This window comes from Podarcis vaucheri (genome assembly GCF_965113315.1).
Source record: "Podarcis vaucheri genome assembly, chromosome: 9".
Lineage (NCBI taxonomy): Eukaryota > Metazoa > Chordata > Lepidosauria > Squamata > Lacertidae > Podarcis > Podarcis vaucheri.
The window spans coordinates 32,101,304-32,116,619 of NC_138767.1; the positions used below are offsets into that span (position 1 = coordinate 32,101,304).

The 15,316-nt window shown below is 43.7% G+C and overlaps 1 protein-coding gene across 3 annotated transcripts in view; it reads left to right on the top strand.

Annotated features, from left to right (window-relative positions):
• The window catches only part of INTU (inturned planar cell polarity protein), a 35,148-nt gene that overhangs the window by 17,515 nt on the left and 2,317 nt on the right, over positions 1 to 15,316 (top strand). For 2 of the 3 annotated variants that reach the window (XM_082236916.1, XM_082236915.1), the window contains exons 6-14: positions 215 to 304; positions 599 to 676; positions 2,025 to 2,214; positions 4,187 to 4,240; positions 9,206 to 9,268; positions 9,697 to 9,915; positions 10,369 to 10,824; positions 11,816 to 11,913; positions 13,149 to 13,338. In XM_082236916.1, coding sequence (XP_082093042.1) covers positions 215 to 304; positions 599 to 676; positions 2,025 to 2,214; positions 4,187 to 4,240; positions 9,206 to 9,268; positions 9,697 to 9,915; positions 10,369 to 10,824; positions 11,816 to 11,913; positions 13,149 to 13,338 — 1,438 coding nt within the window. The remainder of the gene's footprint in view (positions 1 to 214; positions 305 to 598; positions 677 to 2,024; positions 2,215 to 4,186; positions 4,241 to 9,205; positions 9,269 to 9,696; positions 9,916 to 10,368; positions 10,825 to 11,815; positions 11,914 to 13,148; positions 13,339 to 15,316) is intronic. The other variant, XR_014223146.1, reaches the window with a different exon arrangement.

A 15,316-nucleotide genomic window follows, 5' to 3' on the forward strand; every position in this document is an offset into this window, starting at 1 on the left:
AGAAATTTGAATTGTTATTGGTGATGATAGAGTTCACCCCCCTCTATTCAACCTTCCCCCTAATTATAAGCTCAAAATCACAGAATTAACCATTTTACTATGTAGCCACTATGGTCAGCTAATCAGAGTTATGGGGCAAGGTATTCTAGCCTATATATTTCTGTATAAGCTGCTTTTATGATAAATTGTTCCCTTGTGTGCTGATGTTTTGTAGTTCATCAATGTTTTTATGTGGAAAACTGATCCATGTCGCTTACTGGAAGGAATCGGATAATCTCCTTGTAATTGGCCTTCCAGCTGAAAGGTAAATTTGTGAGATATTTTTTCTAAGTGACATTTTTAAACGGTGGTGGTGGTGGTAATGTCTAAAATAAGCTACTAGCTCCTCTTATATTGTTGCTGGATAATGTAGATAGTTTCTGACATTATGTAACAGCTGGTAATCCTAAATTCAGAACTAGCATTCAATTACTTTCAGTGACACTTAGTTTCAACTGATTAACTTTTCCTGGATTGTGCTCATTTTGTCATTCAGCTGTATCTGTATTCATTGTATTATGTTAGCACAATTCTTAGAGGAGTTGTTTTGGTTTTACAGTGTCCCTCTCTCTCAGCTAAGGAACATGATTGCAGATGTTGTCCGGACTTTGAAATTTATGTATGGCTCTCTGGACAGGTAAAATACTCCTAAGTATACTCTGTTTTGTAATTACTAATCCTTTTGCAAATTTGGGATTTGGATATGATGTTGTGTTGCTTGAAACTTGATTTCAGGAGAATTTTCATTTGGATCACAAATCCCTGTCCCTTTATTTGCAAACTTGCAGTTCCAAATTGATTTGCCTTGAAGCAGCATAGTGAGAAACTCAATTTCAAAGCTTTATTGTGTACAGAACTAGCTGGGTAGTTTCAGGCTATGTGTAATTTATGTGTTTCTTTGACATAATTTGCTAAAGGTTATCCTACTTAATTTCTCAGTGACAGAATGAATTTTGTGTTCTGAGCATCATAACTTACTCATATTTCACATTACTTTCCAGATGCCACTTAATAATAATAATCATAATCATAAACTGGAATAAAAGACATTCCATGCTTGTTTAAATTCTTGCATATGCCCTGTGACATTGTTTGTACTTTCTTTGAACAGTACGTCCCCATTCCATAGCTCAAACTTCATTTGAATGTTTCACTATGTGGCCTAGGGAGATCCTCTTAGAGAAACACAAGCCCCAAAGTTCTTTGGGTACTGTAACCATAGAAAAGGTGCTGCAGGGGGTGAGGCCAAAGGGATGTACATTTTTCATATTTTGGCTAGTAAAAATCACCTGCTTCTGGGCTTGAGGATTATATTTTCAACCAGGAGCTCTTCCAAGCCTAACTCCCTCCTACCCTAGGCAGGTATCATAGTTGCGCCAAACTTGTATGGTTCTTTGGATCACAGTCAATGTCTAAAACATTGTAAAGTATGTTCCCCAGTAAAATTTTAGAAAACATTTTATTCATTTCTTATATTTGAACTATTAATATACTTCTTAATTGTCAAACTTCCTTAAGGGGTATTTTTTCCTATTAAACATTATGTGTCATTGTCTTCAAAGATTTAATTTTAGTTGTAATTAAAGTGTTTTACATGAAGGCTAAAATAATGTGTGTGAAATGCTGAAATGTGCATAACTGAAATTTCCTCCAGTTCCTTTCTTTTTTATACTATTTGAATCTCATGCTCTAAACAGCATAGTTAATGGTTTGCCATGAATGCCCCAATCCCATCCACTTTTCTCCTTGCTGTATATTATATATCTAAGTTAGAGTTTTAACTGTGAATTATCATGAAATGCAAACAACGCTATTGAAGTTCAAATATCATGAAAGGGGAAATTATGGTTTGCTGTCTTGTGCTTCCTTCTGCCTTCCAGAAAGTTAAGTCAAATTGTGGTATCCTGCCATAAAACAATTTCTGCTGTGCACACAGGTTATGGAAGGACATTTCTTGTTCTAAATTTTGCTTTATGTTTGTTCAGTGCTTTTTGTCACGTAGGAAATGTTTCTCGGTTGGATCACTTTTTCAACCTGTTCTTCCAGCAAGCCCTTCACCCTGCCAGACACAGCTCATGTACCAGTCCTAGTTCTCAACACTATGATAACTGCAGTGCATTGCTTTTGTACAACTTTCCAGGAGTGCGGTGGTTGTGCCTTCCACAAGAAATTAAGGTAACCCTGACCACAGGTTTTAGAGAATTATTAATAGTTGAGAACCCAGGGTTGAAGAACCCAAGGTGCATAGAGAAATCTTCATATATTACACATATTATAAGGCACAACTCTTGCCTAAAACGGTGTGTTCTCACTCTCAGGCTCAAATTGAGTGGGGTGTAAGAGGGGGCATGTGCCTTCGACAGATGATTAGGGGAGTGGCAGAACAGCAAACCCACAACATGGAAGATAAGAGGAGAGAGGCGCAACAGCTGAAGCACAAGCTCATTCATTCCTTATGGTCCAGCCAGGTTCTGCTTATTATAAGATATGGGTCATTGTCCACCCACCTTCTCTAATAAGCACAACCCAGCCAGAATGTAAGGGATCACTCACTGAGCATGTACACATTTCTCTTGCACAACTCATCAGCTTAAGTCCTCCTCTTTTACATTCCTGCTGCACCAGCAGGAACGTAAAGGAAAAGTCAGGCCCTGATGTCGTGTGCCTGACAGTTTTGCTTATTAGAAGAGGTAGGTGGCCATAGACAGGCCTGCCCCCTCACCCACCCCAGGAAGAGGAAGGTAAGAATCCGGAACATGAACGTAAGGCTTCCTTTTTGCAGCATCAGGGGAGGGACAAAGGCTCCTGCTGCTGCTGCCACTGAGAGAAGGAACCCTGCATAGGACACAAAGGGGAGAAATACTTTGTCCCTCTCATGGTGTGCCCCACCCCCAGCAACCAAGAGAAGGAAGTTCATGAAGCCTTGCTTCTCTCAATGCCAAGCAGGGGGGCACAAACCTGCATAAGAGGGAATGGCAGGGCAGACTTTTGCCCACTTCAGCAAAACTTTTACATCAGGCACACTTCATTCTCACAACCTAGCGTAGTGTATGTATGAATTTCAGTAGTAAATCCGAGATTTAAAGGGCAGCTCTAAAGAAATGTGTAGCTCAAAAGATATTTGGGCTTGTATTTCTGAATACTTAGCCCTGTGAAGTGAATGCACTAATAATTATTTAAAAGGTCACTATGCGCAACTCAGTTTCCATAATATTGTCTGTTAAAAGCATACCCCTTCTCTAGTTTTTGGAGTGATAAAATTGTAGTGCGAAGTTTTATATTTTTGATAGATTCAATTAAAAGAGTAATTTTGCCATAAAAGTTACTTATGGAAGGCTAACAGCAGTTTCAAAACGGGGGGAAAAAACCCACAGAGAAAAATTGATTGCTCTCATGGGATAGGAAGTGTTTTCAGTTGGAGATTAGGAAGAACAGAGAAACTAACTATTTGAACACCAACTGTGTAGCTGGCAATTCTGGCAGCACTGGTTTAAACCTAATTTTTCTCTCTAAGATATCTTGTTCGCATACTCTGCAGGAAGTGCTTTCTTACAAATTACGCTTTTTTCACTGTGGAACATATTTTTGGCTGGTACCTTATGGAATGATTATGAAGATCTATAAATAAAAGGTTTTCTTAATGAAACTTACTGTAACGCACTAGATCCTGAAGTGTGCAAGTTTAACACTTCTTGGGTGAAACAATGGTAATGTGTGAGAATGTTTTGGAAAATTTCCATAGAGACAAAAACTAAATCCTGAGTGAAAAACATTTTTTCTAATAACTCAGCTGGATACTAAAGCTTTGCCAGATTTCAAGGGAACTTCATGCCTTGTTTTAATCCATGAAAATAGTGAGATTGGCATGTCTATTATATTAAACAGTGGGTTTAGGAGACTGAGAGAGAATATTTTTCTTTCATTTCTGAAGGGGGAAGTATGCAACCACTGGGTGCTTTTCTTTTGACCCTGATTATAGCAATTTACAAGAGTTTGGAACCTGATTTTGCTCTGGTTCTGAAATGCCATATGCATCTGTTGGTGACTCTGTGTACTGTGTACTATTGTCTCAGTACTGAGAGATGCCAAGGAGGCTTCGTCATTATTTGGAATAAATTTAATATTTTCATTTGCTAATGTTTTTCAGGTAGAAATTGATACAGCTCTGAGTGAGTTGGAGGCGGCAGACTTTGCAGAACTAGTAAGGAACCTTTTTTTTTTTACACACACACTCATTAGCTCTTTCAGGGCCACAGTCGGGGGCACTGCTGGAAGCCCACTGAAACCCCTGTCACAGCAGGAAGACACTGCCTAAGATCTGCAGCCCCATGGCCTAGCTAATGGGTAGGCAAACTAAGGCTCAGGGGCCGGATCCAGCCCAGTTGCCTTCTCAATCCAGCCCGCGGACAGTCCAGGAATCAGCTTGTTTTTACATGTGTAGAATGTGTCCTTTTATTTAAAATGCATCTCTGGGTTATTTGTGGGGCATAGGTATTCGTTCATTCCCCCCCACACAATATAGTCCGATCCCCCACAAGGTCTGAGGGACGGTGGACTGGACCCCTGCTGAAAACGTTTGCTGACCCCTGGCCTAGCTGTTCCTTCTTGCGGCTTTCTTCTTCTGACTCAGAAGGGGAGGATCAGCCACCTCCCATTTGTTCCCTTTCCTCTGGGCCCCAACCTGACTTCAAGGTAGAGAGAAAAGCAGGGAAGCAATGGCTTCTGCTTTTCCTTACTGTCATTGCCTTTGAGAGAGCGTGAAATGCAAGGGCAGCCAGAGCCAGTGCTTGCTTGTCTCTCCCTTTGGACACCAAGGTGATTTGGTGACAACTAGCCAATATTGGATCCACTGAGGGAAGGTGGGGCAAGGCTCTGTAGTAGGATGCAGTGAAATATAACTATCTATGTTTACTTATCTGTAAGCCATTATAAACAGGAAAAAAAGAAAATATAATTTTAAAAACTGAGGATTATTACAACTACAGTGGTGCCTCGCAAGACAAAATTAATTCGTTCCGCAATTCTCTTCGTCTTGCGGTTTTTTCGTCTTGCGATGCACGGTTTCCCATAGGAATGCATTGAAAATCAATTAATGCGTTCCTAGGGAAACCACCTTCAGACCAGGTCCGGGGACAGTCTGTCCCCGGACCTCTTCTGAAGGCTGGGGGGGGGGACAAGGGCTTTTCTTCCCACCCCCAGCATTTTAAAAAACCCTGGGACAGCGGAGGACTTCTCCGCTGTGCGGGGCGATCTTAAAATGCTGGCGGGCGGCATTTTAAAATCGCTCCGGACAGCGGAGGACTTCTCCGCTGTCCGGGGCGATTTAAAAGCCCCTGGGAAGGCAGGCGGAGGGGACAAAGACTTTCGCCCCCTGCCCGCCTTCAGAAGGTGTTCCCGCCCCCCGCCCCACTTCGGAACAGCTTTCCGAAGTGGGGCGGCGGGGCCAGGTGTTCCCGACCCCCCTCCCCACTTCGGAAGAGCTTTCCGAAGTGGGGCGGTGGGGCCAGGTGTTCCCGACCCCCCTCCCCACTTCGGAAGAGCTTTCCGAAGTGGGGCGGTGGGGCCAGGTGTTCCCGACCCCCCTCCCCACTTCGGAAGAGCTTTCCGAAGTGGGGCGGCGGGGCCAGGTGTCCCCGCCCCCCCGCCCCACTTCGGAAGAGCTTTCCGAAGTGGGGCGGCGGGGCCAGGTGTCCCCGACCCCCCTCCCCACTTCGGAAGAGCTTTCCGAAGTGGGGCGGCGGGGCCAGGTGTCCCCGACCCCCCTCCCCACTTCGGAAGAGCTTTCCGTAGTGGGGCGGCGGGGCCAGGTGTCCCCGACCCCCCTCCCCACTTCGGAAGAGCTTTCCGAAGTGGGGCGGCGGGGCCAGGTGTCCCCGACCCCCCTCCCCACTTCGGAAGAGCTTTCCGAAGTGGGGCGGCGGGGCCAGGTGTCCCCGACCCCCCTCCCCACTTCGGAAGAGCTTTCCGAAGTGGGGCGGCGGGGCCAGGTGTTCCCGACCCCCCTCCCCACTTCGGAAGAGCTTTCCGAAGTGGGGCGGCGGGGCCTGGTGTCCCCGACCCCCCTCCCCACTTCGGAAGAGCTTTCCGAAGTGGGGCGGCGGGGCCTGGTGTTCCCGACCCCCCTCCCCACTTCGGAAGAGCTTTCCGAAGTGGGGCGGCGGGGCCTGGTGTTCCCGACCCCCCTCCCCACTTCGGAAGAGCTTTCCGAAGTGGGGCGGCGGGGCCAGGTGTCCCCGACCCCCCTCCCCACTTCGGAAGAGCTTTCCGAAGTGGGGCGGCGGGGCCAGGTGTTCCCGACCCCCCTCCCCACTTCGGAAGAGCTTTCCGAAGTGGGGCGGCGGGGCCAGGTGTTCCCGCCCCACCTCCCCACTTCGGAACAGCTTTCCGAAGTGGGGCGGCGGGGCCAGGTGTCCCCGCCCCACCTCCCCACTTCGGAACAGCTTTCCGAAGTGGGGCGGCGGGGCCAGGTGTCCCGCCCCCCCTCCCCACTTCGGAACAGGTCCTGGACCTCTTCTGAAGGCTGGCGGGGGCGAAAGTCTTTGCTCCCCCCGCCTGCCTTCAAAAGCTGTCCGGCCCAGGCATCCCGGACCTTTCCGCCAGCAGCGGCAGCGCTGCCGCTGCTGGCGGAGAGTTGCCGGCATGCCAAAGCCTGCGCGCAGCGCGCCCAGGCTTCGCGGATCGCTCTGCCGCTGCTGGCGGAGAGTTGCCGGCATGCCGAAGCCTGCGCGCAGCGCGCCCAGGCTTCGCGGATCTCTCTGCCAGCAGCGGCAGCTCTGCCGCTGCTGGCGGAGAGTTGCCGGCATGCCGAAGCCTGCGCACAGCGCGCCCAGGCTTCGCGGATCTCTCTGCCAGCAGCGGCAGCTCTGCCGCTGCTGGCGGAGAGTTGCCGGCATGCCGAAGCCTGCACGCAGCGCGCCCAGGCTTCGCGGATCTCTCTGCCAGCAGCGACAGCTCTGCCGCTGCTGGCGGAGAGTTGCCGGCATGCCGAAGCCTGCGCGCAGCGCGCCCAGGCTTCGCGGATCTCTCCTGCCTTCAAAAGCCGTCCGGGATAGCAGGAAGCGCTTCCCTGCTATCCCGGACTGCTTTTAAAATGCTGGCGCTGGGGAGCAAAGCCTTTTGGCCCCCGCCAGCCTTCCTGGACCTCTTCTGAAGGCCGGAGGGGGGGAAAAGGCTTTGCTCCCCACCGCTAGCATTTAAAAGAGGTCCCCGGAGATTTCCCTATGGGCTTTCGTCTTGCGAAGCAAGCCCATAGGGGAATTCGTCTTGCGAGGCAAATCGCGGACGAAAAAACCTTTCGTCTAGCGAGTTTTTTGTCTTGCGAGGCATTCGTCTTGCGGGGCACTACTGTATCTGTTGTACAATGGTTGCTGCAGAATACATTACTAGTAAACAGTATTTGCCTGTACTACATATACTGTCAGAAGCTGTGTGTACATGCTGTAATTGTGATACGTTCTTTTGAGCTCTAGACATATTTTATTATTTCTGTCTAATAATAAAGTATTGCAGTTTCTCCAGGAAACTTTAAAACTTGCTTCAGGGAACTTGAATGTGCCAAAAAGTGATCGAGTTATTCTGAAGTAAATGTAATATGCGATTAATACTCATTTTAATTAAAGCAGTTCTGATTTGTTGTTGTTGTTGTTGTTTAGTCGTTTAGTCGTGTCCGACTCTTCGTGACCCCATGGACCAGAGCACGCCAGGCACTTCTGTCCTCCACTGCCTCCCGCAGTTTGATCAAACTCAAGCTAGTAGCTTCAAGAACACCATCCAACCATCTCATTCTCTGTCGTCCCCTTCTCCTTGTGCCCTCCATCTTTCCCAACATCAGGGTCTTTTCCAGGGAGTCCTCTCTTCTCATGAGGTGGCCAAAGTATTGGAGCCTCAGTTTCACGATCTGTCCTTCCAGTGAGCACTCAGGGCTGATTTCCTTCAGAATGGAGAGGTTTGATCTTCTTGCAGTCCATGGGACTCTCAAGAGTCTTCTCCAGCACCATAATTCAAAAGCATCAATTCTTCGGCGATCAGCCTTCTTTATGGTCCAGCTCTCACTTCCATACATCACTACTGGGAAAACCATGGCTTTTACTATACGGACCTTTGTTGGCAAGGTGATGTCTCTGCTTTTTAAGATGTTGTCTAGGTTTGCCATCGCCTTTCTCCCAAGGAGCAGGCGTCTTTTAATTTCGTGACTGCTGTCACCATCTGCACTGATCATGGAGCCCAAGAAAGTAAAATCTCTCACTGCCTCCATTTCTTCCCCATCTGTTTGCCAGGAGGTGATGGGCCCAGTGGCCATGATCTTCGTTTTTTTGATGTTGAGCTTCAGACCATATTTTGCGCTCTCCTCTTTCACCCTCATTAAAAGGTTCTTTAATTCCTCTTCACTTTCTGCCATCAAGGTTGTGTCATCTGCATATCTGAGGTTGTTGATATTTCTTCCGGCAATCTTAATTCTGGCTTGGGATTCATCCAGCCCAGCCTTTCGCATGATGAATTCTGCATATAAGTTAAATAAGCAGGGAGACAATATACAGCCTTGCCGTACTCCTTTCCCAATTTGGAACCAATCAGTTGTTCCATATCCAGTTCTAACTGTAGCTTCTTGTCCCACATAGAGATTTCGCAGGAGACAGATGAGGTGGTCAGGCACTCCCATTTCTTTAAGAACTAGTAAACTGTAAATATGTACATCTGAGGCATAAAGAAAACAACTATTCTAGCTCTTTCACTCACTTTCTCCCCTTGTGGCTTTTATTCTAAACATGATTTCACAAGTTTTCAAGCAATACTACGTATACATATGAAAGGCTATGCTGTTTTGCTGTTTGTGCTGGAAGAAGTCCCTCTGGTGGCAAGAGCTGCAAATTAGAAAGCAAAAGAACTCTGTTCTGACAAAGTTAGCTTTTGAAAATGAATATAAATTGATTGATCATATTGGTTATAATCAGCTTGACAAAATAACTGGTAGTTTTGTGACAAATTAGAACTTCTAGAAAGAAGTTTCAAACGTCTTCAGTGTCTATGTATCACTACTGGAAGACATCTGCTGGCCATTTAAAGAAAGTATCATGAGGAATTAAAGTACTGTGTTGTATAATGCTCAAATTGCTTACCTTGGATTAGCTGAAATCTGAAATGGTGCCTTAATTGTTTTGTTTTACAGTCGGAAGATTACTATGACATGAGACGACAGTATACAATTTTGGGCTCATGTCTCTTCTACAAGGTAAGACATTGAACCCTTACCAGTATACAGTCCCTGGGATTCTTTGGGGGAAATCATGTGCTTTGAATGTATGGTATGCAATGCAGCCTAAGTCCACGGAAGTGGGAATAATTCGGTATGAAAAGGCAAAACTTTATACTAGACCTCCAAGTCTCAGAGTTTTTATGAATCAATGGCTTCATCTTTTCAAAGTTCACCTTTGCAGCCTTTGGGGTTAGAGGTTTTGTCTTTAAATATATTGAAAGCTGGGTTTCTTGGGAATCCAGCGGATTCATTGCTTGGTTACAGGCAATGTGGCAACATTCCCTGGTTGCTATGATTTCTTTCGCAAATAAAACCAAACCCTTGCAGGCAGAAAACTCTTTGAATAAAGAAACTGGTTATATATGATATCTTGAATCTGTGCTGTCTCTTTGTTTTTAATTCAGGGATATTTAATTAGTAATCACTTGCCAAAGGAGGATTTAATTGATATTGCATTGTATAGCAGGCATTATTGCCTCTTGCCCTTGGCAGCAGAACAGCGCATTGGTCAGTTGGTAATATGGCGAGAAGTGTTTCCACAACATCATCTTCAGGCATGTGAAGCATCTTCTGAAGGGTATGAAGAACCCAGAGCAAGATACTTTTTACTCATAGTTGGTCTGGTAAGTTTTGTGGGGGGGGGGTGGTACATTTGCAACTGTTTTTCTGTTAAAATACATGCTCTAATGAGCACGTGCTAAAGTTCCATATATGTCATTTATGAGCATTTCCTTTCTGCTCAAGTTATTTGAAATATATTTTGTGTCAGGTCAACAAAGGAGGTCCTGCTTCAAGTAACCCACAGCACATGCACACATACTCCACTGAACGGGGTATTGACATGATACAATACCCACTCAGTTGCAGTACTATACCACTAGAAAAGTTTGGTTGCCACTATCCCTGTCATTGTAAATCGGGTTATTTTTTTATTTCTGATAGTTGCTTTGCTCTCTGATTTGAGTTCTGAGATTTTGACTCTTGCTTGTTCTGGCTTTTCTGTATTCTTTTGAATGTCACAGGCCTTTGAAAAATGGCATCCCACTAACAAACATATTCTTCCCTTTTTCTTTCAGAGGCACTTTATGTTGAGTGTCTTGTTGGAAGCAGGAGGTTGTGCTTCCAAGGCCATTGGAAATCCGGGGCCAGATTGCATATATGTGGATCAGGTCAAAGCAACTATCCTTCAGTTGGATGGAATAGATCTCAGCATAGATGAGAGTTTGGAATCACCCTCCACTCCGCTGCTATCCTGTGTAGATTGGTTCCTCCCTGCATCGCGGGACAAACTGGAAAGCTTGACCAGCTTGTCTTTTCTCAACAAACTGCAGTACACAGCAGGCACTCCCGCAAGTAAAAAAGTGCCATGTAGTGATTCTTCCTTAAGGACACGTAAGCCTAGTCCCTTAAGAAATAGTGGGATGCCTGACAATGATAGCAACAGCCCTGAAGCAGGAAGTGGGAACCTTAATACAAATCCTGTGCAACTGAAAGGTCCTGGACGACTTGATGGAAGTAATAGTCTGTTTACGGTAATGCTCTTTCTTTCCCTAAATAATTTCTTAAAATTATGTTTCCCACATAGTAATGTGTTGGCACAAACAGCGAAAGCAAGCTGAAGGAGTACTTCCTGAGTGTAAGGGGAGGATGTGGTTCATGTCCATGATGTAGCTTCTCAGTCTTACTTCCTTTGGGTTAACTCCTAAATTATTTTCCATCCATAAGCACAGCTTGGAGAAGTGAGAGTTGCCAAAAATGAGTTGTGTATATGGGTGTGCCATGTATTCTAACGGGAAGGTTTTTGTCATAGTTGTATAACCCTGTTTCAAGGATGTTTTGCATGCCGTCATTGCGAGATGAAGTTATCAAAGTGTTCCTCTCTCTTGCCAGTATTCAATAAATACCCAGCTGAGTTCCTTTTTCTTTCACATGGCTTCCCCCCAGCACCTATCCTACAAAGGTTTTTTCACACTACTTAACCAAAAGTATGTGTAAAATAATGCACATTTGGTAGTACAGTACTTCTAAATTACAAACTAAACAAGAAGAATCAAGCATGAAATTTTAATTCTGATAGGCATCAAATCAGGTTAGTCTGATCCGCATAATTTATTAAAACTGCATAATACATATTTGTGCTGAAAGCTATGGGTTGTATGCAACTAAATTATACTTAGACGCTTTGAAATCTGTGAACACACATTAGTATTGTCCATTATTTGGGGGGGTTTACTCAAAGTATGACTTCGTTGGCTACAACCTTCCACCTCTCCAATAAAGAGCACAGAACAATTTGTAACAGAAGATTTGTTCAAGTTGGTTTTGAAAAACAATTACATTTTTGAAAATAACCGTAAATCTTTCAAAAATAACGTAGCATGTCACTTGATAGCTCAGCATAGGATCAGAAAGCATGTGAATTGAGGGACTAGCTTAATATTTTTAATAACAGCCTTGGTACTTGTTATGTTAAAATCTGAATCACACACCTACTGTGAGCTTTTAATTCTGCTTGTTTTTCAGATCGCCAAAAAGAAAAATATTCTCCCAAATCCTTTTAATTTAGGAACCCTCAAAAAGAACCTTACAGATAAGGAAGCTGAACTGTATCATGTTATGAAGTAAGGTGTTACTAACTTTTGTTCTTTAGCTTCTGACTACGTTAATATTTTGTGTATGGATGTATGCAAATAAAAAAATAAGGCTGGTGTGCCCGTTATTAGACTGCCTATTGGAAAGTGGTCAGTTTCTGAAGCTGTGAATGTCCTTGTGTGGCTGGTAGCCCATCTTTATAACTACATTAAGGTGTACAGCTGTTGGCTAGCCAGTGTGCTATGTGAGTGTACACACTTTTCCTTAGAATGAATTGCCACTAACCATGCACCTCCACACAGGAAACTTCCCCATGATTTCTTCACCTTCCCCACTTAAGCTATGTGGGGCAGCAGGAAGAGCTCTTTTTCTAGGCTTTCCTTGGGAATCTGGTATGAAAACACAAGCTTTTCACCAGTGTGCATATTTTTTTGTGTGCAAACCATTGCAGTATTTCATTACATTTGTTTAGGATTGAATCTGACTAAAAAAAGGGCCACACAAAATGTTTGTTAATTGTTACTGGTACAGGTTTCTTGCTGTTGTTGCACATTTCTTATAAACTCTTGCTTTAAATAACTTAACTGTTTGACTAATCCTTTTGAGCTAGGCCCAGTTCCCTGTACTTTTGCTGGGGCAACTTTTTATGCTTGGTGTGGGAGATTGTGAAGAGTGGATCTTGCTGTCATCTCATGCTTGGGCATGGGCCATAATGGACTATACTTAGGAGTGGCCTTGCTGAGAAGTAAGAGGGACTTTGAGGGTCTGGACACAAAGGTCGGCCCAACATTAATAATGACAGGTAGAATAAACAGCTGATTTCATCTGCTGTCTTAAGCCACTCTTCCTCCACGGACAATCCAACCAAAAAGTTGGTTGTTTCTACTGTCAGCCGGTAGACTATCAGCAAAATTGGAGTTTCCCTGCTTAATTTGACCAAATTCCTTGAAACTGTAAGGAATAAAATTGTGACCCAGCTACAAGTTGGTTCAAATGCCAAATCCTACCAAAAAAAATCTAACTTAATTTCAGCTAAACAGAATAGCTTGGAATCTTAAGAGAAGTCACCAACTTCTTAGGACAGAACATACATGACTATTTCAATAAAGCACTATCTATGTTCACAATTAATATAGAAACAAGCCACGCCCTAGGAAAATTTCTTACTATGTTGCAGCTGATGGGTTTGCTTCGCACAGTAGGATTTGTGTTCTTAATTGTAAAAAGGTGATGGTTGATTAACTATTTTCTTTTCCTTTTGAAGGTTGACATCTGGTCCTGAAAACACTCTCTTCCACTATATTTCTCTAGAAACAATGCATGGAATTTTTATCACTCCAACGCATGCTGAAGTCACACAGCTGAGTGGAACTATCCATCCCCAGCTCATCAAGAATTTCCATCGCTGTTGCCTTTCCATCCGTTCCATTTTTCAACAAACTATGACAAGTGAAGTATGCATCATTATTGTTAATTATGGGGAAACTCTTTTGTTCCTAACAAGGGAATACCTAGCTACTCACAAGTAAGCCCTACTGAATTCAATGGGACTTTCTCCCAGATAAGTGAGTATAGGATTGCAGCATAACTCTTTTCTCTTAAAATGGGGATAAATTCACTTTTTAAAATAAATTTAACTTCTTAACTGCATTACTATGACAAAATTAACTGTTTATTAATGAAATATGATCTCAATTTAAATAATGGTAGAGCCAGACTTTGTGGAGTTTATAAAGTCTGTACTTCCAAGTAATTCACTCTGTCTCATTCAGATATGACAACAAACCATGGTTTCTTGTTACAATAATGAGCTGTAGCAAGTATTGGGCTTACACACACCTTTCTACAGTTCATAAGTACAAGGAGAGGATGGAAAGAAGAGAGGGGAGCACTAAGTCTGGAGCATGCTATGGCATGTCCTTTTATCAAAAAACTATGGTATTTGTGTTAGGTTGAGACACAGAATTTAAGCTCCCTGGAAATATTGATTCTACCATTCATGAAATCAAGAGAGGATTTGGTTATTGTGGTCTGATGTTACATCTGAACCAGGCTGCTGCATTGTCAACTTTCTTTAATCAGGACTGCTTTAGCACAATGGTCAGTACTATGTATGAAAATTAGACCTGTTTTACTATATGTATTTTTAATCTCAAATTTGATGCATGTGATTATGTCAAAAATAGACATGTGCTTACATAATGTTTTAATGTAACACAGATAAAACCTTTTTTGATATAAGCTGAGGGCCGAACAAAGTGGATAAAATAAATCACATTGAAAGTGAATTCTTTCAAATGCTAACTTTAGTAAGAAAATCCAGCTGAGAAGTATATTTAATGATCATTTTCTTCAGTATATATATTTCCTCAGCTGTGGCACCATGCCTAGTTTTATTCTTTATGTCTGCAGCAAAGTTGCTTTGGAAGCAAACATTCAACTTCGAAGAGAAATCAGAGTAATGTTCTATCTCCCGAGTCTGAAAATTTCTTTTCAATTCTAGCTGTAGCTATTTCTTGGTTCATACATCACATTAAACCAGTTTAAAACAAATTATGGTTTAATGTGAAGACACATTGTGCTGATGCATGTTGCTGAAATGTTCTGCACTGCCAGGAAACAAGCCAGAATCTGGATTTTTGTAATGTCTGAATCCAGCATGGTTGGGCTTTTTTTCAGCCAAAACTTGCCAGAACTCAGTTCCGGCACTTCTCAAGTAGGTGCCATTGCCATTATAAGAGAACAGGGAAGTGGTAATGGTGGGTTCTGGCACCTCTTTTTATAGAAAAATAGTGCTGAGTGTGGTTGCTCTCTTCAATCCATGAACAGTAACCAAGGTTTGTTCTTGTCTTACTGCTTATAGTTTGTTTGGAGAGAAATGAACAATGAGCCCACGTTCAGACAGCACAAAAAGCCAGACTCTGGTTTGTTTCCTGACACTGCAAAATTAGCACTTTTCAGGAGTGTGCACCAAGTACACTGTATGGTGAAATTAACCCTTAGTTAAAAACAAACTATGGTTGAATTTGATGTGTGACTTCAACCAGTGTGGGCAGCTATTTATCAAAAGGTGTAAAAACGTCCTTAGTCATAACATTTCAGAAAATATTTGATCTATGTTTTATCACAGTGAAAGCAAGGTTCCTATTCCTTGCTCATAATGCTAATTCAAATTTCATTGCCCATTTACCGTATTTTTTGCACCATTGGACGCACTTTTTTACTCTTAAAAAGTAAGGGTAAATGTCTGTGCGTCCTATGGAGCGAATGTGTGGTGCCTTGAGCCAAATTGCCGGAGTGCGGCACACTCTTGGACTGGTCTTTGGTAGTGGTGGTGGAGCCGCGCTCCCCTGCCGGCAGCCTCGGCTTCCCCCTGCAGCCCCGGGAAGCTTTGGAGCAAGGGGCGGGCTGTGCGCCCATGCCCCACACTCC